Source organism: Perna viridis, chromosome 1 (assembly GCF_037379345.1).
Source record: "Perna viridis isolate PV_CMFRI_1.1 ecotype Kerala chromosome 1, ASM3737934v1, whole genome shotgun sequence".
Lineage (NCBI taxonomy): Eukaryota > Metazoa > Mollusca > Bivalvia > Mytilida > Mytilidae > Perna > Perna viridis.
In genome coordinates this window covers 4970453-4991472 of record NC_142445.1, presented here as the reverse complement: position 1 = coordinate 4991472, position 21020 = coordinate 4970453, and the positions used below count along the sequence as shown (strand labels likewise).

The 21020-nt window shown below is 32.7% G+C and overlaps 1 protein-coding gene across 1 annotated transcript in view; it reads left to right on the top strand.

The window, feature by feature from the left end:
• The first annotated feature begins 332 nt into the window (after positions 1–332).
• Positions 333–21020, top strand: part of LOC148626959 (inositol-pentakisphosphate 2-kinase-like) — a 48984-nt gene continuing 28296 nt past the window's right edge. Inside the window, exons 1-7 of the mRNA XM_088564619.1 lie at positions 333–425; positions 5004–5078; positions 8374–8472; positions 9038–9104; positions 9375–9547; positions 10287–10382; positions 19844–19902. Coding sequence (XP_088420745.1) covers positions 354–425; positions 5004–5078; positions 8374–8472; positions 9038–9104; positions 9375–9547; positions 10287–10382; positions 19844–19902 — 641 coding nt within the window. The 5' untranslated portion in view covers positions 333–353. The remainder of the gene's footprint in view (positions 426–5003; positions 5079–8373; positions 8473–9037; positions 9105–9374; positions 9548–10286; positions 10383–19843; positions 19903–21020) is intronic.

Sequence of the window (21020 nt, the reverse complement as noted above, 5' to 3'; positions counted from 1 at the left end):
TTTTCAAAAGGCATCACATGTAAAAATGAACAACTGCCGACAGCCTGGATTGTTCATCTACTTTTGCTTCTGTGTGTGTGTGTGTGTGTGTGTGCACGCGTGCGTGTGTTATTTTGTTATTTCATGTGTCTGTTTTCCCTGTTTGGTCTTTAAGAAAAAAGGGGGTCCGCGGGTTATAAATGAGAATTTTAAAAGTACGCTTAAAATTAAACTTTTTACCAGCATGAAGCAAGTTTGTTAACGTATGCAAATAATATAAAGTAATTTTGAGGGCGTTAAAATATTCTTTTGTCGGATTCTAAGAGAAAGTTAAATTTGTCATTCCTAGAGCTCTTTTCTATGAAGGAAAGAAAATGGCGGTTAATGGTGGACATGTGCGACTTAGAGGTGAAGGGCTAAATAACCTTGTGTTGACTTGTTCAGAGGTATGTTTCGTTGTTTACTTGGAAGGAAACTTCTTTATAATACAATAAGACATTGATTGTAACATTTTTCTTTCATCTTTCGCCATTATGAAATATCTTGCACAACGATCAAATCATGGATGCCCCCCCCCCCCCCATACTGACCCTGATTTTGTGCCTACGCTAGGCACTTTGGCCATTTTTTGACAAGCACAATTAAAGGATGAATGTGTTTCCAAAACAAACCAATCAAAAAACTTAAAAATTTTAAAAGTTTGCCTACCTACATGTTCAAGGACATGACGTTAAAAGTTGCCCTAGTATTGTCCAGGACAAGTGAAAGTTCAATTATATTTGACCCGAGAAAAACCCATTTTACCTTTTTTTTTCAATGTTCATTTATTAAAGAACAACCTAGATTTCAATGGGGCAAGTAGAAGTTTCATCAATTTGTCTGACAAGGCTCATGAAATGTTAATGCCATACCCTACCCCCAAACCCTGATTTTAGAGCATGTAAGCTGAACCCACAGGTTTTTTTCTTTACATAATCATTGATTTTAGTATTTCAGACAGAAATATGTACATCAGTAGTCAAAATTGTAGTGCTGCAAAATTTAATACTACATTTATATGTACATGTATGTCACTATTAATAGACTCTCCTGGTTAGCGCTTGATAACAGTGGTCAAGAATAACTTTTTGAGGCTGGTAGCCTAGACTTTTTCAGATAAAATTTTGGTATGTAAAAATACTTGTTTGAGGGTATGAGCTATTTGTTCATTGTTGAAGACTCTCATCAAGATGCAGAACAGGAATACGAAATAGCGGATGTGGAAATTAACAAGCAATTCTAAATACATGTCAGGAACAGACATCTGTTACTGTGAAGGTACTTTAATTCGTGGGTACCAATTTTCGTGGATCATTGAAGAAACACAAGTTCGTGGATTTTTGAATTCATGGTTTTGAAGTTTTCAGTATACACAGTGATGGGAATCTACTATTCGTTGGGAATTAAATTTCGTGGTTTGACCTACCCATGAAAACCACAAAAATTGGTACCCCAGAAACAATAGTACTTTCACAATATGAATGATTTCCATACTATTAGAACTGGTTGCCAAAAAAATTTAACTTAGGACGCCACATTTTTGTCAAATGGTAACCAGTTAAAACTTGACCGCAACTTTTGTTTACAATGATTTTTTCTTTGCATTTCGACAGCTGGGCTACTAAAATAGAAAAAAAAGGTTTCCCAGGCACATTTCTGGTCGCCATTGACGAGTGGGCGACTTTAAATCTTTTCCCGTGGATAATACATTTATTTTTTTTTGTTTTGTTTAAATGACAACTTTATAGATCTTTTTGTCTTTCAAATGTAACTATGGGGTAGTCCTTGTGCTTGCCCAATATGCATTGTGTCTAGAACGAAAATTATTTTGTTCTTCCATTTGCCCTCCTTGCATTTGTACAGTCTTTGCAATTTATCACCAATCTGACAGCCATGCAGTCTTTGAAATTGGGACAAGCCAACCAACCAGTGCTTGTAAAAATATCAACATGCTTGCAGAAATTTTGCATTCAAGCCAATGTACATGTATGCTATATAAAATTCTTTTCAGATGAAGGGTAGGGCTTGTAATCTGAAAAGACGGCAAAGACTGGCCATGGCTGGTAAAAATGCTGGTGGGCTTGCAGAATTTGGCTTAAATGCCAATAATTACTTATATAAGTTCATTAAAATATTTGAGGTCGGACTGGTTTTCAGAAATTTATAAGGCAAGGAATGTTCGTATGTGGCACACAGTCATTGATAAACCTGCAGTAACAACAAAAGGGTGCATAGACTAATGATATTCAGTGGAGTCAGTTATTCAGAACCAATTCAATTGCAAATATCTTATATGTTTACACTTTTCAGCAAAAAAATCCCATTTGACAAAAACTTGTGCATTGAACAAAAAACCATGTTTAAGGTACAATATATGCAGGAAATATTTTAATTACCATTTATTTTCGTACTGTTCATTTTAGGTTTTATGAGTAGGGAATAGAAATGCCCATTTGTAGCTCTGACAGATGTTTTTCAGAACTTCTTCGATATTATTCATAATCTTTTGTCCATGAGTGGCAGAGTTAGAAATAGTAGCCTGCCCACCAGCCCTAGACTGGCTTTTTTTTGGCAGGGCTGGCTAATTTTAGCAAAAATCTATATAGCCATATAGTAAATGTATTGAAAAATTGTATTCAGGACTGGCTAGAATTTGAGTGAGTTACCTACCCTGTGAATGGGTGATCGTTTAGCATAGTTGCTTGTAAGCAGTCTAATAGAAAATACTAGATGATTTAAACTAAAAATACAAACCTATGATGGAATGGAATGCTTCTTTTTTGAAACTATGATGCAGTTGAAATTGATGAGTCTCCAAATAAATTGTAACTGACTCTTAGTTTTGTGACTGGTCAGTTGAGAGTGTGATGGTGGTACTAAACCCCTTTATCATTAGAGGATGCAGATACATGTATAGTTGATCCTATTGTTATTGTTAGTTTGTATTTTCAAACCAAAATATGTAGATCACTACAGGTATAATGTGTGTATAAAATTTACAAAGGCAAAATGATAAAAGCTAAACTGATGAAAATTTCACAAAGATATAACAGGAATGACAAGATACAAATGTAAATCCAGAGGATGTTTGGGAGTAAGTTAATCTTGGTTAATTGTTTCTTTCTATTGCTGGAGCAGTTAAGAATGAAATAAGTTTCACTACTCAAAAACATAAAATCAGAAGTTCATAAAACCTGTGTGAAGCTGTCACCGGCATATTTCTCAGATTGAGTGGCTAAATTGTATATTGATAGGCAAGAAATATACACATAAAATAGTATGAGACAGATGCAACTTGAAATGCTCTGGAATCCCTAATCTCAGGTTAGAATTTAGATAAAGGAACAACTTTTGACCCAACAGTTGCATGCTTGATTTGAGAGGTCCTTGGTCTGGTTTGTTAAGGATTCTATTATGCAATCATTTGAGAGCAGTGTCTTTATCTATACCCTGCCCCAAGAAGTGGCAAGGTATTACATGATGCCCTCCAAAAAAATGCATGTCTGTCTGTTTCAAATGTTTTCCATATGATAACCTGGGAACAGATTAGTTAATTTTATTGCAATTTTGCACAACTGTTAAGTACATGTACCATAGAAATCACCTGTTCAGTTCAGTTTTCAGCGAAATACCAAATGATGTTTTCGACTAAGGCCATTTTGAACATTTTTCCATCCCTCTTGTTATCATGGTGGGGTGTCACTAAAGTGTCAGTCCTTGTAAGAATGAGGCATTAGGTGAAACATTGTATAAAAAAAAATAACCATCATTTAGGTAGTGTAATTTGACTATTTGTGCCATCAGAATAAAGGAAAACAGAGATGATTTTCAATATCATGCTGGACCATTGAGTTACAATATCATTCAAATGCACTGAAAATGAACATTTCAAGGATAGATAACTCTTGTCAAAAATCTCATTTTTCTACGATTCTATTGAAAAAATTCTGAGCAAATCCAGTGATGCAGAGATCAAATAATGGTCTTTTCAAATTGAGAAAGTATCCTTGAGTGATATTAAATTGTCAAATTGGTGGATTTTTGACAGGCATGTTTCTGATTTTTCCCATTTTGCCTGATTCTCACAAATACTTGCACTTAATGTTCAATTAAGATGTGTTAAGCATTTTAGCTTGACCATTGAATTAAACTGAATAGTTACCATCACAATAACTGTTCCTGGTCTCATAGTTATGTTTCCCCAGAAGCATCTTAATTTTGGCAAAGAGAATGATCCCAGTGGGTATCCTAACACAACAAACTGGACAGACACAATGAATGCGGTGCTACAAGTATAGAGGTAATGTTTATCTGGACACAACGAACATGCTGCTGTCCATTGTGTCTAACATTTCCTCTATAGCCCAGCATTTATTGTGTCTTCCTAAACAGCTCAGCATTGTTTGTGTCTGTCTGCTTCATTGTATTGGGATTCCCAGCGAGAAAATAGGATAGAGTAATCTGGATAAGGATGAGTGATATTTGGGTCAGTTTGTAATATTTGTACAAAATATTTTCCATTTTCACTCCTTGTCTAATTGGTCCATGATCCCTCTTGTCACACATTCCTATATCAATTGTGCCAGGATTGTGAAGTCTTTTAACAAAAAAATGTTTTTCCAATGACATATTTCCAAATCATCTATATATCCTCATTTCTTTTATTTATTCAAAGTTTTCAAATGATCACATAAATTTTGTCATTAGGTATCCACTTTGTCATGGTCCATGTCCGTAGTCCCTTGGTTTCCATGGGATAATTCAATAAAAGTTGATAAATCAAAGTATATAAATAAAGCTTTATTACAAGATTCCATTCTTTTAGAATAAATCTTTTGCAAGCAAATACAGGTTTGATTATTGCAAATATGATTGCATTCACCATGTAATTAGGAGTAATAGCCCTTTTCTATTTGAAAATTTTGATTGTTAGGTATCTGTATTTGCCAATTTAACTTTTGAATTCTTCTATTTTTTATTTTTAGGCTAAGAAGGTCTACCGCTTAATGAAATATAACACTCTGGTAACACACCAACATGTGAACAGTGAAGCAGAGAAGGTGAGTTAGTACTTAGTGAAACTGTAAACCTTGTGAGATAGATGACAAAAGTTTAATTATACCCCATGCATCAAGTTTGCAAAGGGTATAATGTTTCTGACCCATCAGTCCGTCCGTCCATCAGTCCATTTTCAGTTTTCCTGACTCTTTTTTTCAAATGCTTGCAGATATTGACATGATTTTTGATATACAAGTTCACCATGATAAGTAACAGGTCAAGTTTAACTTTCATACCACTCCAATGATTTTTACTGAAATTACGGTTATATAACAAAGCAAAATTCACTGAAATAACAGTTTTCCTGACTTTTTTTCTGAACGCTTGCAGATGTTGACTTGTTTTTTTTTTTTGGTATATAAGTTCACCATGATAAGTTACAGGTCAAGTTTAGGCCACTATTTAAAGAATCTTTGTTTCCCTTTTGTCCGGGTCAAGATTTTGAGACAGACAAGGCAGGCAGGCATTTTTTTTTTAAATTTTTTTTTAAATTTTTTTTTTTTTGTGGTTTTGAGAATATATGTTCTGACAGTACAAATAGAGACATATCATAACTGGACACTGAAAGACATAACATTCTCAGAAATATCAATGCAGCTTTCTTTCTATTACTCCTATTTAGAAACTTTTAAATTTTTTTATAATAGAGTAAATAAATAAAAAACAGATACTTTTGAATTTGACTTTGTCTGAAGCGTTTTTCTGGATTGACCTTCTTCGGGTTCACCCGTGGCCGAAAATGTGGAAAGCCAAGATAAGGCAGTATTCTAGGATTTTTCAGAAATTGAGGTTTCCTTGGGAAAAATTCATATAAAATCAACTTTCCCACAGTCAATGACTGCTTTCCTAGCAAAACAAATCCTTACAGCATATGAAGTTTTCTAAGTAACTAAGTACCTAACTTTCCCTGACCCAAATTTCACTTGCCCTGGATAACAGGAAACAGGAATCCTAGAACACTATTAAGGTAAAAAAAAAAAAGAGACAAGTTCAAATCCACTGAAAAGTCTAGTCTATCAGAGTGACCTGACTTGGTATGTCTCTATCTACAAAATGGTAAAATTAAATGTAGAATGATCATCCTTGAAATTGTTTTGTTTGGGTGCTGTATAAATATAAGAAATATATCTGCCAGAGAAATATTTGAAGAAGTCTTAATATATGAAAATATTATCAACCTGATTACATTGAAGTCCACCATAAGTAACTAATCAATATATAATTTAAGGAAAAATAACTTTTAATAACAAACCACAAAACGCTGTGGAATATGACTAGAACTAAACAACAAACCACAAAACCCTGTGGTATATGACTAGCACTAAACAACAAACCACAATATCATGTGGATTATGGCAAGAACAATCAAAAGCTCCAGTTGCCATGCTTTGGCATTTAATCAACCTCCATATTTATCACTGGAACACAAGGAAAAAAATCACCTGAGATGAAGCGTTTTAGTGACTGCCGGAAGTGACTTCCAATTAATTCCTGTATCTGAACCGATGACGGACACATTTTCCGGAATTTACTAAAGCCAAAAAAAAGACGGATTTTCCTGAAAATAATATTTTGACCCTGCAGCTTTTTTCAGATCGGCAAATGAGAAACAAACTTAATTTTAATTTTGGCTTTATGTTTAGTTCTGCTGCGATGATTTTTATCGAAATTATAGGCCTTGATCTTAGCAAAATAAACAGAAATAACAGTTTTTCGGATTTTTTTCTAGACGCTTGCAGATTATGACATGATTTTTGGTATATAAGTTCACCATGATAAGTTACAGGTCAAGTGTACAGTTTGTTCGGCTATGATGATATTTGCTCTGGATTAACTAAACCTCAAAGAAATCATAGTCTGGAGTTTGAAACTACCATTCATATCAACTCAAGATTTGAGGGACTCCTTTTTGGCCTTGAAAGATATTTAGTAATAAATTTTCATTTAGGGAATTTATTTCTTGCAGTAATGTGTCTAGAAGCATAGAATGTGTTGAGCATGTTCATTTTAACACACTTATCAGTCGATTTCTCCATCCTATCATTAATATTTACCATTTATAAACAGGAAGTAAAGAGCAGCGATTTTAACCAAGTAAAATTGGTGGGAAAATTCAAATTGATAGAAGTGTCTTGTTTTTGAAAATTTTGTTTTAAGGAAATAGTTTTCTTAAGCTGAAATTATTTAAGTATTATTATAATGTAGGATGAATACTCTGTTAATGTAGTTTTTGAATGTAAATGCACATAAACTTTTGGATATGTTTACAATTGGGGAAAAATGTGAAATGGAACAAAAATTTGTAAATATGTATGAAGTTAGATCAGTAGTATGGATTGACTTTCAGTTAATACATATTAGAAAAAAGACAGTTCTTCTTAATATTATAATGCAAAATGTATTATCACAATTTTATATAACATCATGTAATCTTTGAAATTTCATTCATGCTACAATTTTCACAAGAAATCAAAACCTCCAGTGCTTCCAACACTTTGATTTCCTGATATCAGGACTAATAGTAAAATAGTTCTCTTGTACAAAAATTTCAAAACTCTTCTCCTCTAACACTACTTGACCAATTTGGAACCAAACTTGGTATGAATGTTCCTTGGAGTATCAACATAGGACTGATGAGGGGAAATTGATTTGTCAAGGAACATGGCAGCTGTTACTGAAAATTGAACATAGGGGTCAGACAGTAGTTGTTCGCATATATCTCCAAAACCATTAGGTTTAGCCGAATTCTTTCAATTGCTAAAATGATCCTTATTATAAGGCCTTCAAAAGTATTCAGGGATCAAATTTGTCAGGCAATTCCTGGTAAAAGTTATTGCCCTTGAAAGATAAAAAATGATTGCTGAAATGATCCTTATGATAAGTCCTACGGAAGTCTTCTTGAGTCAAAATTGTTGGACACCTGCTTGTTAAATTTATTGCCCTTGAATGACAAAGTTTAACCAGGTGAACAATTCAGGTTCCTGTGAGCCTCTTGTTTGTTTTAGATAATGTACAGGTTTGCTAGAAATCCTGTGGTATCATTCAGGGTAGAGTCTCCACTGTTCATTAATAGATATAAACAAAAACTTACATCTTGCAACAATTACTTTTATAATCTGAGTTACAAGTAGTCCAAAATTCACTTAGTTCTGACCTACAATTTTACATAAATTTGCCGCATAAGTTGTGAATAAAATCAGAAAAGTAAGCCAGACCTGCTGTAAATCAGCTAGTCTGGGTTAAGTCATCTGCCATTCTGGCTAGGATTAAAAGTTATAATTTTGCATATATTTTTAGGAAAGAACAGAAAAGATAAACCAGATTTTAGAAAACCAAGTGGCCTATGTGGAGAATGTCATAAGACCACAAATTCTTCCTCAGTTTATAGCATTACATGTAAGTACCAACTTCATTAAAGAGTATTGGTTTGCTCTCATTTAAAAACCTAAAAAGAAATGTTTTGAGCAGTAGATAGATCAAAGAAACAAAAGTTTGGAAAAGCTTGTTTCTATTAAACATACATATTTATTTAAAAGATGAAATATTTTAGTGCCAAGTAAGTTTTACTAGTAGTGAAAATATTCAAAAACATATTTGAATCTAGTTAAAGACAGTGTTCAAGCTAGCCTTGTTGACAAGTTCTATCTTCACTGAAATAATCAAGAAATACAATAAAATTATTACACCATAGATAGTGTGTCTCTTCCCTCTCAACTGGAACAAGGGTTTATACTGTAAACATATTAATTTTCACAGTTGCTAGTTTTTGCGGATTCTGTCAAGTGAACATATTTGCAGTTTCAAAAAATATTATTAGCATTGTATAATATAAAAAAATTAATTTCACAGGTATTAATTTTCATGGTTTTCTGGCCACTGTGAAAATTAATATGTTAACAGTAATTTATTCAATGTTGAAGAGTCCCTAATTCTCTATGTTTGTTTAACTGATTTGTTGTAGAAAATAGTGCCATTACCAGACAGATTTGCCGAGACTGTAGAATCTGACATAGCTGAGGGCAGACTTGGTACGTTTATCCCTTTATACAGTTGTAAAACATATGTTAACTATGATTTTAAGTGACAGTTAGCAAAAATTAATGTTAGTAACCGTGCTATATCACTGTCTTATGTCTAATTTATACCTTTGTAAAGATCTTATAAATATTAGGCCATTCATCTTGTAATTTAGGAAAAAAACTGAGAAAAGCTCATATTTCAAAGTTTCAATCAGATGCTGTTGAAAAAAAACTAAGGACACTTGCCTCATTAAAGAAAAAGTTCTCTTGATATTGTAGAAGTTAGGACAAAGAAAGGTGACTTCCTGAGTCCTGATTGTCGTACTACCATTGATCCTGCCACAAAGTCTGCCGTGATGCTGCCAGACCTTTGTTTTGTCACTGATGCTGACAGCAATGGGTGTTTGTCTGAAGATGCTCCAGACAGACCAACAATCAGCGTTGAAATTAAGGTAAAGTTGTGTTATCGTTGTAATAATTAGCAGTGAGGTGCTTATTTGAACAACATGACTTATTGGTCTATGATATATCATTTTATTCAGAAAATGTAATGATTAAATAAATTGCTTTCTGTTATTAACATTTGTCCTTTTGTTCATAAAGTTCTTATAAGATTTTTACTCAAGTCCCTATTGAGATTCTGGAATTTCTTCCTAGAGTTTGAGATATTTTGTCTCTTTCACAAAGGGATGGTAGCAGAGTGAAGGAAAAACCATTATCTCTTTCAAGTAGACGAGGTCCATGAGAGTTTATACTATAGGTACCTATTTCTTCTGAAAAAGTTTGCATCTGACAGACAATCTACCTAAAGACAATATTGCCATCTGTTGACAAAGCACAAGTCACCGGACATCATCAGTGATTTTGTTAATATCGTATATATGATTTTCCTTTTTGAGGATGATACAGACTTGTATCTGGTTGAAGTCACGTGTACATTGTAAGATCTGCCATTGGTATCTTCTACTAAAATTTGGCAATTCTAGAAGAAAACCCATGTACATCTATCTACCTTAATTTTATTAATGAAAAGGTAATAAAGAAATATTTTAAAGTTCAGTTTTGATGCGCTTAAGTTCTTGTGACCTCAATTAATGGCACAAGCATTATCACACACATGTGGTTTATACATGTACATGTGTAAACATTGAAAACTGAAAATATTTAAAGCATATCTTTCATTTATTTCAGCCCAAGAAAGGATTTATGCCAGAAGAAGGCACACTTCCAATGGAGAGTGCTATTAAATATAGTGTCTGTAAATTCTGTATTCACCAAAGACTCAAGGTAACCAATTTAAAACAAAAATGACTTTTAAAATTTTTTAGAAAGTTCCTGATAAACACTTAGGCAATTCAGAATTAGCCTTCAATTTCGAAAAGTTACAAAGAGATGACCTAATATATGAAACTCTACATTGAAAAAGAAGATATTGAGTTAAGGGTTAATGTAATATCATCACAATCTGAAAGTGAAGTAATTGAATATTTCTCATGGTTCATGTTGATGACCTAAGTAAGGTTAGCCTTCAACAGTGTTACAACTACTCTTTCCTGTAGTTTACTTGTATATCATGTCACTAACCCATGAAAGACATATTAAACCATTTATTTACAAGATACTAACCACAGAGATGGTAATTCTGTCCTATATCTGACTGTATTATAATGTCAATTAAACTTCTTTGCAATTGAACAATCATATAGAGTTTATCATATGATGAATGAGTTTTACAACTCAGTCACCAAAGAGGATTTTACCATTTCCTTTAAGGGATAGAGATGTCATTTGTAATGAATGAGTTATGGCAAATGTAAATAAATAGAAACCACACTAGACTTGGGAAGGATAAAAATAATTCTTGATTTTAGCTTTTGTTTGTAACTGATTATGTTTCTATGCCGTTTTAAAACTTTCTGAACAATTATTTCCAATTTTGTAATACAAGTTTGATTGCTAACTGGCAACTTTTTTTCATTTCACAAATATATACTCAATTGTCAATAAAACTACATTTTTGGTTGTATTCATTAGAACACATTTAGGGGATTCACATCAAAGTATAAAATTTAAAAAACATTATTTTTTTTACATCAAAGGTAACTTCAATGCAATTGAAGCAATTACTATAAACTTGTAATAAGGCATAATTTGTGGTGGATTTGAAATTCTGTTTATCTAGGACAATCAGCTAATTTCAATACATCAATCTGTCATTGATCACTCAAGCATGGTACCCTGGGGGTACTGTCAAATTAAATATAACAGTGACCCTAGGTTAGCTGAGGTCATCTTTGACCTGTCAGATATAATGACTTAACATTTGGTCAGTGTGGAAGATAATTAGGGCAGGTCAGCAATCTTTGATTACGTAATCAGATTAATCAGATGAATAAGATCAAAGAGAACCCCAATCATAGAAATCATGTTTTATCTGTATTGTTGACACCTTAGGATTTGTGTTTGATCTTCCACTTAGTTTACAATGAGGAAGTGTAACATACTCAGTAATTCTTTCTTTTTAAGGAATAGAATAAACACATTCCATATCTGAAATCATGATTATTATACTTAGTAATCAGACCAGTGAAGATAGTGAAACCAAGGCAGTTGTAAAGTTAAAACTAATTTTCATAATAAGTATACTCCCTGTGTTTTTGTGCTCATCAGAGAAAATTTCCCTGAATTTGCCTTTTAGTGTGTACTGTTGTAGTGGATTTTTGGCTTGAAAAATACCCCCTTAGTTACATTTAAGTCCATATTATGAAATACCTTTTTTCTCCCCCAAACTCTGCTGTGCAGATCCTCCATACAGAAGTGATAAATTATCATTTTAACCATCTTTAAACATTATTTCTTGTTTGCTTTTATACCATGATTCTGAGGCTACTTTTTCTTGGAATTTCTGTGAGGCTCAAGGACTTTCCATTGCACAGCAATCCAATAATTTACAGAAACTTGTCAACCAAGTGATTAGATAAAACAAGGATGGATGCATGGAATTTTCAAGTAAATCAATATCTGATGTAAAGTTATAACTCAATGTTACAATTCTAATCAAAACTTAGATTGATATTTTCAAAGAGGAATTATGTTATTTTGTACAAATTTTGTACAGATTATAGGATATATTAGATTGTGTATCTGACAAGTCATTTCTGTTGATTGGATGGTAATTGTCAGAATAGTTGACAGTTCACAACTGTATATTACAACATTTATGAGTTTACTGGAATAATTTTGACATTATAGTTGTAATTAACACATGTTGATGATTATGCCATGAATCTTAAATATTGTGTAACATTACATAGGCATCTAAAATCTCATGGGTTTTCTTTATTAGCATGGTGGAGAGTCGGTGCTCTAATATCCATCAGTCATATAGTGTTTAATCATCTGTCTCAAACATTTAAGGCTTATATTTTATCTGTTTCAAGCTTTGTGGTTGGTTGGTCCTCTTAGAGCAAACCAGGTTATTTTGTATATTTTTATACTGTTGGTATGAATGAACTGTTTTTTTTATATATATCATAGTGACTCGTAAGTCCATATAGGCTGGGTGTTGGTCTTTTATTTTATGTGATTATACATGACTGACTGTTCTGTAAGGTCAATGCATGACACTTTAATAAAATAATTTATTATTATTATTATAACCTTGTTTGGAACAGTGAGGTCATTAACATCCATTGGTCCCCACTTGGAATCAAATAATCCTATATTAAACAATGTTTTGAATAAGAATCCATCTTAAAATAATTTTTTACCAGTTTATACTCAATAACCAAGTATGGGCCAGTTTACAATCTTTCTAAACCACAAATGGTAGGTTGGTATTCATATTTATACCCCCACTTGAAAAGCAAGAGGTATATTAGTGAGCTTTGTGTAGGTACACACCCAATTCTAATCCACAACTCTTTGAAATCACCAAATTGATTTTAATGAAACTTTCACAGAATCTTTATTACATGATGCTATTGTGCACCACCTATTTTGTTTTTCCATTGGAATGACTTTTGGTGTTTCCTGATGCAAAAACATGGACTTCGTCATTTGTGGACCGTGAGGGAGGAAGCATCATCTAATCCACAACTCCTTTGTTCAGTATTGAGGGGTCAAAAAGTGGCCAGAAAGAAGCATATTCTGGTCTTCATGATGATTTGAGTAAAATGGAATGGATCTTTTTGAAATCGTACCACAAAATGCCATAGATTGTGAATGAAACTATCTAGGAGTTTGGCAGTCTTGGAAACTTACCACCAGCCCAACTGCCTTGGCTGGTGAAAATGCTTGTGGGCTTGCAGAATTTGACTTACATGCCAATGATTACTATATAAGTGCATTAAACAATTTTTGAACATGGGCTTGTAGTCAGAAATGTATATGGTTTGGGGCTGAATAGCAGCCACTTTGATTCAGTAAAATTCTTATCCTGTTTCAAATGTCTAATCAGAACCGAAATTCAAGGCTATCAACTTTTAGCTGTGTGTTCATACTTGCCCGAACAGGGGTTGACTTCTGTGGTCATATCAAGCAGCATCCTGTAAAGCATTGTATTTGATGAAGGATAAAGTAGTACAACATTTACCTTAAACTGTTTTTTATCATTTTTATGAAATATGTGTGTGACTTGCATGTCACATTTGAGTAGATTACTGGATGATTCTGACAGAAACTTTTAATTCCTATACCTTATCTGTCTTTTAAGACTCATATTACATGTATGTTGACATGTACAATGACTTTGCCCTTTAGATGAGACATACCAACACTTAGTAAAAGATAGAGGTTACTGTCCTAGTATGATTTTACAATTATCAATCTCCTTTATTCATAATTATCTTTATAGTGTTAATGCATTTTGACTCCCACAAATGAATTACATTTCGTACCTGATAATTCATGTTTGGTTAATTTACAGCAAACTAGACTAGGATAAAGCCCCACCTAGTAATTGATGATCATAAGATTCATTCAGGAATGAAATTCTCACATGTACCACGACGTGACAATGATCTTTTCCAAAGACTTGCTATACTCATTTTATACACTTATCACTGCTACATGTAGTTGACAAGGTATTTCCCAATTAACTATACTAACATAAATTCCATGTTAGTGCTGCCATTACCAGCTACATCTGATAATACATCTTTAACAAATTTTTTGTCTTATTTACACAATGTCTCAAATGAAGGTTAAAATAAACTACCGGGTGCATTACCGTACACCAGTGATTGACTCAACCCTTACTCTGTTGTGGAATGATGGTTAATTCATTAACTTAATGGTCTAGAATTACAAGTATTTTTTTTTTTTGTTTTGATTTTTGTTTATGTTTGTTAGTGTGTTTGTTTGTTTGTCTTTTAAAAAAAGGGGGGTGTCTTCACTTAAAAAAAGGGGGTGGGGTTCTTCACCACTATCATTATACATGTGACTTTATGCAGTTTGATTGGTCTGTGTTAAGATGATTTGAATTAGGTATGATTTGTAAATTGATTGCTTTGTTTCTGATCTACAGCATGGTATAAGTCTAAGTGTCCATTGTGATTACAGATAAGATTTTTAAAAAGGATGTGCTGGTAATATGTATAAGCCCAGAATATGATCAGGATTTAAAATGTTGTCAATGACATTACTTGGTTTTTCTTATCTTGATTATGTCAAAATGAAATTTGAATGACCAAATATTAATTAAAAAACATTAAAATAATTTTTTCTTGATGACTCCAGTAATATTTTAAGCTTTCAACACATGGTGAAATACCATCTAGAAACTACTAATCTCTTTATACTCTCTTTTTCTGATGACACTGCTGTAATATACATTGATTGAATTTGTATCAGAAGTTTCTATCGCTTCTATTTCAGCATTATGATATTGATTGTGAAATACAAGGGGAAGGTCTCAAGGTACATACATTCAATCACGTAGGTGTTGTGACAACATATAACATCTAATAGTTAACAACATACAAAGATCTTTTAATTTATCATAAAGCCTGTTTCGAATAAGACCATTTCAATAAATATGAATTATGACAAGAATGATATAATTAGTTATTTTGAGAAGGACCAGATTTAATATAAGACCTAGTTATGGAATGTGGATCAGTATTGCACAATGCCAAGATATGATATCTTGTTATTGCCAACATATTGGAAACCTATTTTAAATACGAGGTAGCTTAATCAATTTAACTTACTTAAAAGGTAATAGGTCTAAAATGTTAAACTATAGTCAGATCCAAAAGGATGGGGACCCCCTCCCCTTATGCTGGAAAAGTTTCGGTGATTTTATAGATTTTTTTGTGTTGAATTTCTAGGTCTCCCACTATAAACCAATATTTCAAACAGGGTCAAGTGCAATTTAAAAAAGAAAAAAATATGATATGATTTGTTTAAGTAGTCAATATAAGAATAAACAAATAATCTATAGAAACATTCCATGACATGTAATGTAGATTATGGTTTCATTAAAAACTAAAATGAACTCATTATATTTATTTACCATCTAAGTTTAGTATGGTATTATGCAAAACTAAAATTTCGTATTTAAGAACATTTCCTTATCGATATTGGCTGTTACAAAAAATTGTATGATATCTGTCAGTAAAATGCTTAAGTCAATTTGCACTTGAAGATATGTATTTCATTTCTAAGAAAAAAATGTCTTTGGGGTTAATATTTTGTTTTCAATTGTTTCAATGGTAAACAGGGGACGATTTATGCATATTTGTCTTCCTGAAATAACTTGTATTTTCATCAATTAGTTCACTTTTGAACAGACATTTAATATCAACACAGATAATATCAAAAACATTACATTTCAAGACCCAAGGTGCTAGGTGACAAATGTACACATTATTCAATGTACAGTGTGTGCCTTGTGGCATGGAAAATAAAGTATATTTATGTGAACTTCAGGTACACATTGGTAGAAATAGTACGAGTTAGTCACTGCTGTTAGCTTAAAGTGAAATTCATGAGCAAAATAAAAAAACTTCTTGATTAGAACTAGACTTTAAAGAATATTATGACCAACCTATTACTTATGATTATGTGTTGTATATCATCACAAGCAGGGTAAATAATGTTAGAGTTGTGAGTCATTATAACTCCTTAGATTTTAATAATCACAGTTTCAGTTCTGTAAATATGTGGCAAACATTGATATTTTTTCCCCAGTTTTTTGACACCAATGAAATATACTCAAGGATATACAAATACTGATGTGATATGCTACAAAACTGATTTGTCATGTAGATAGTAGAGGATTACAGATCAACCTAGAGATAAAACCATTGGAAACAAATTTTCTGTATACATATTAGGTACAAAATAGATGTCTATATTCATATTGGTTTAACAATAGTTATTGTATAGAATAATGTAGGTCTGTCTTGTCTACATTGCTTGAAGGTAAACACTCTATCTCTTATCTGCTTTTGTGTTTACATAATTTTTCACAACATTTGGTCCCATGAAAAGAAATCTAAATTACTCTATTGTGGTTCTCTCAAAGTGGTAATGGCTTTGTCCACAAAGCAATTTCATTTTAATGTAAACATAAGTGGACTTGTTTGGGCAGCAGAGTCTTTGTCAGGGTAGATAACCATCTGGTTGATTTATCATGAACTCTGGGCGGTCTTTTGTCCTCAGGTTTACAGTTATCCAAGATCACTCAGGTAGAAATTTAATAACAACCCCCTAGGTATGATTTACATGTCAGAGATCACATGACCATTGTCCTGTCACCTGCCGATCATATGTTAAATCTTGACAGGACCAAAACAGTTATTTTAATGTACCTTAATCTCTTTGTGTTTTAATTTGATTTCTGAAGATTACTCACAAAACATCAAAAGAATTGAATTTAGCATGTATATTATTGTGTCAGCTATGCTCCACCAAATCTGTTGTACTTTTATTTAGAGTGCCAGCACAAAATAGGATCTGTCCTGCAAATTTTAAGAGTAGATCTTGTAAACCATACTTCAGGTTGATCTTGTAAGCCATACATAAGGTTGATTTTGTAAACCATACTTCAGGTTGATCTTGTAAACCATACTTCAGGTTGATCTTGTAAACCATACTTCAGGTTGATTTTGTAAACCATACTTCAGGTTGATCTTGTAAACCATACATAAGGTTGATTTTGTAAACCATACTTCAGGTTGATCTTGTAAATCATACTTCAGGTTGATTATGTAAACCATACTTCAGGTTGATCTTGTAAACCATACTTCAGGTTGATCTTGATTTAAGAATTTTATGTGTATTTCTACAAAGAATTCTGTGTAATGTTCTTACTATATTGATTGTCTAATACATGTAAGTCCTGTTGTCAGTGCAAAATTAGTTGAAAGTAGTTGTCCATTTAAACTTTTCTTTGTTTAACCACAAAATTATATTGTGAGTTGAATAGTAGCTTTTATGATAAGGCAGTTGTTATATGGCTGGATTTATTATGTGAATGACTTCACAGCACATGTGTGGCTGGCTTAGTAATTTTTTTCTACAGCAAAATAATTGCAGTCCTATATTGGTATGGCATTGTTGTTGTCATTATCTGTAGACACTTGGTTTTCCTGCTTAACTTGAGTAATTGTTCATTGATCTTTATGAAATTTAATAATAAGGTTACAAACCACAAAAGGAAGGTGGGTATTGTTTTTGGGAGTGAAAGCCCTATCGATTTTAGAATTAGGGGCCAAAAAGGGACCAAAGCAAGCATTTCATAGAATTCAACTGTATGACTCCAGTAAAAGCTTAGGAATGTCTATGTTATTGTTCCACAACATTCTATACCACAATGATCAGATTACAAATGTTTTGGGTGGGTAATGACTTTAATTTCTGATTAGGGACTGAATGGGGGGGGCTTTTTTCGGATGTCCTGACGATAACTTGACTATTATTTATTTTTGGTGCGATTTCAAAAGCAAAAAAAAGTTATTGGATATCTTATGAAAATCCCTGTCTGTGTTGTTCAATCAGATTTCAGATATTTTTTCTTACTGTTTTCAAGTTATATAGTGTCAAATTGGGCCACACCCAAAAAAATTGGCTTGGCTTTTCAATTTTTGGTCTGATTTTGAAAATTTTTAATTGAATTTCAAGTTTTGTACTACATTGTGTTCAAACCTGTTGTCGTGTCAATAATGAATTGTAAGTCCCCATACATTAGTGTGTCAGAAAGTAATATTGTGTCCACACTTGCCCTAGATGTTCAGGGTTAAACTTCTATGGTTGTATCATGCTACACTCCATGAAGTTTTTAGTTCCTAAAAGAATACGTATCGTGAAGGCCTGCCCACTTGAATCTAATCTTTCTTTCTGCTTTGTCATCATAGTATTACATGCTGTTTTGTGGCAGACTCCCTGAAAAAAAAAAGAAAATTAGATGACTGCTTACCACAATATCTTTTGATATCAAAGAATGTGTTGTCATAGGATTTATGTGGTTTTGTCATGCAGCCATCAGGATAGATTTAAGTCTGATGGTTTTGCACTTTTTAACTTTTGGTTTTATTAACAATATGAAATATGTCAGTTATAGGTATTGGAAGCCAAATTATTTTAAGTTATTGTGGCCAATTGTTATGAATTAAGTCTATTGTTCTGTTGTTGCCATTATCATTGTTTTTGATATTTAAGCCTCACTTTGGTATTCTTTTTTCCTCATTTTTTGATGATCAATCTCTATTGTAACAATGTTTGTCAATATCCATCTCAAATATCCTGATTCAGGTCACTAATATGGAAATTTGAGATAGAATTGGTACTTGAGAAAATAGCTTGCCTTCATTTGGTGAAATAATTACTTTGAATTCTTTGTAGCATTAAATGTTTTGTCATTATAACGGAGAACTCTTGATATTGACACACGGTGTGGCAGATGTTTAAACCCAATCCCGCCAATAGTCATCTTAGTTATTAATTTTCCCACAATGGGCCATTGATCACATTAGCACAGGGCATCCATAGAACGACACACTTCTACATGAATTAGAAATTCTGTAAAGCTTTTGTTCATTCTTGTTCAAAGTCAGTCAAGCATTGTCGGAAAGAAAAATAAAAATAGATCAGGTGACAGGGGTGCCACATGTTGCCATCTTAACTGATGTGTTCCATGAAATATGAAAGATTCCTGTCAGATAAAAGTTCATCATGAAACATGAAGTTGACATTTAATATGCAAATATAGAAATCTCTGTTCATTAATTATGCTTTGTTATGGTAAAATTTTAATGGTCTTGGTGGTATTTTTTGCTCTTTTAAATATGTTATGTTATTGTGAAAATTGGTCATGCATAATAACATAGGTGTTTCAAAAATTCTTAAGCAGGATATCTCTCAAAATTTTCTCAAAGGGTGGGATTTGCTGAGTTTTTGTTTTCGTGACATGTTTTGAGAAGAATTTGATTAATTCATTGATTGTTTTAAGCTGAAAATATAATTAAGAAAGGAGAAATTTCTGTGAATGCTGCTAAATATCCTGTTTTGACACAAGCACATAAGTGGGAGATTGTTGATTTTTTTTTTTTATAAAATATCATCTTAATTATGTAAACTTCATCAAAATCAACCAACTGTGGTCTAGTTGACTTGGTTTCTCAAATCTTCACCTTTAAAACCACTAAGAACATTTATTTCAATTTTGACCAACATCACCTTTTACATGTGACTGCATAGACTTAACACCTGCCCTTATTCTCATCATAATTTTCTATTTACAGACCAAAGAAGGACGGTGGTCAAGAATGAGCCATTACTGTCCTATCGATCTGTTTTCTGGGTGAGTAGTTAACACATTTTGGATGGACAGCAGACTTAAGAGAGAGACACTATCATAATGTTCATAATCAATATTGACCTCAGGGTAACCATGGTAATCATGTCAAAATTCATTGTTATAAGGTGCCCTGTAGACCAGCCTGATTAGTATTATTTTTGGTGTCATCCTGGTTTGCATACATTTAATTACCATACTAATTAAATAGTTAAATAATCAAAAAAGACAATGGGATCATTCACCTTGAAGACCTATAGTTTGTTTAAAATATGTACAATGAATGCATAATATTTTTTTTTACCTGCAGAAAATATATGTTGGCATTCTGTTGAGTTTTGTTTTAGTATTGATTGCATGTTTTATTTAATGTGTACATTTGTCTTTCATTTCTAATAATCCTATAAAAAATAAGTAAAACATTATTTTTTAATAAATATTTTAATAACAAAATCAACAACACAAGATAAGGGACGAGACAATTCATTTTCAGATAGCTTGAATCACAACAAATAAAATAAATAATTTGCATATACTAAGAATACATATACAACATTTAAGACCCATTGTATCAGTTTCAGCATTAAAATAAATATAAAATCAGCTTAAATTATCAGAAATGACAAAGCATGAAATATATTACAATGTTTGTATCGTATAAAAGTTCACTAATTAAGATGCAGTAAGTGAGAAGCGGCATCTGCGTAGTCTGTCACAGTCATAATCCGCTGCTGATATCTGTCTTTGAGTTGCTGTAGTTGTGTGTTGATGCGTCGGTAAACTTGTCTTTTGGGTGGACGAGCTCCTCCTGCTGAGTACTGGATCACTGTAATTTCTGTCATGGCCTGGGTAGTCTGTAGATTGTTGGTAGTGGTGTGACCTTGGATTTAGATCGGTCTTTCATTGTCTGTATTACTCTCTTGACATCAGTTTTGGATTGGTTGCTTGGGTGGTTGTGTTGGTATCCACGTTTGACCAGATGCCCATCATGCATGTTGACTGTAGCAGGACATGTGTTTATGACACATCACCAATATATGCGTGTGTTGCGTTGACTTTTGATGCTGTAGCGATACCCATTTAAGACTAAGCTGTCTTTGGCAAACTTGTTTTTAACAAATTCA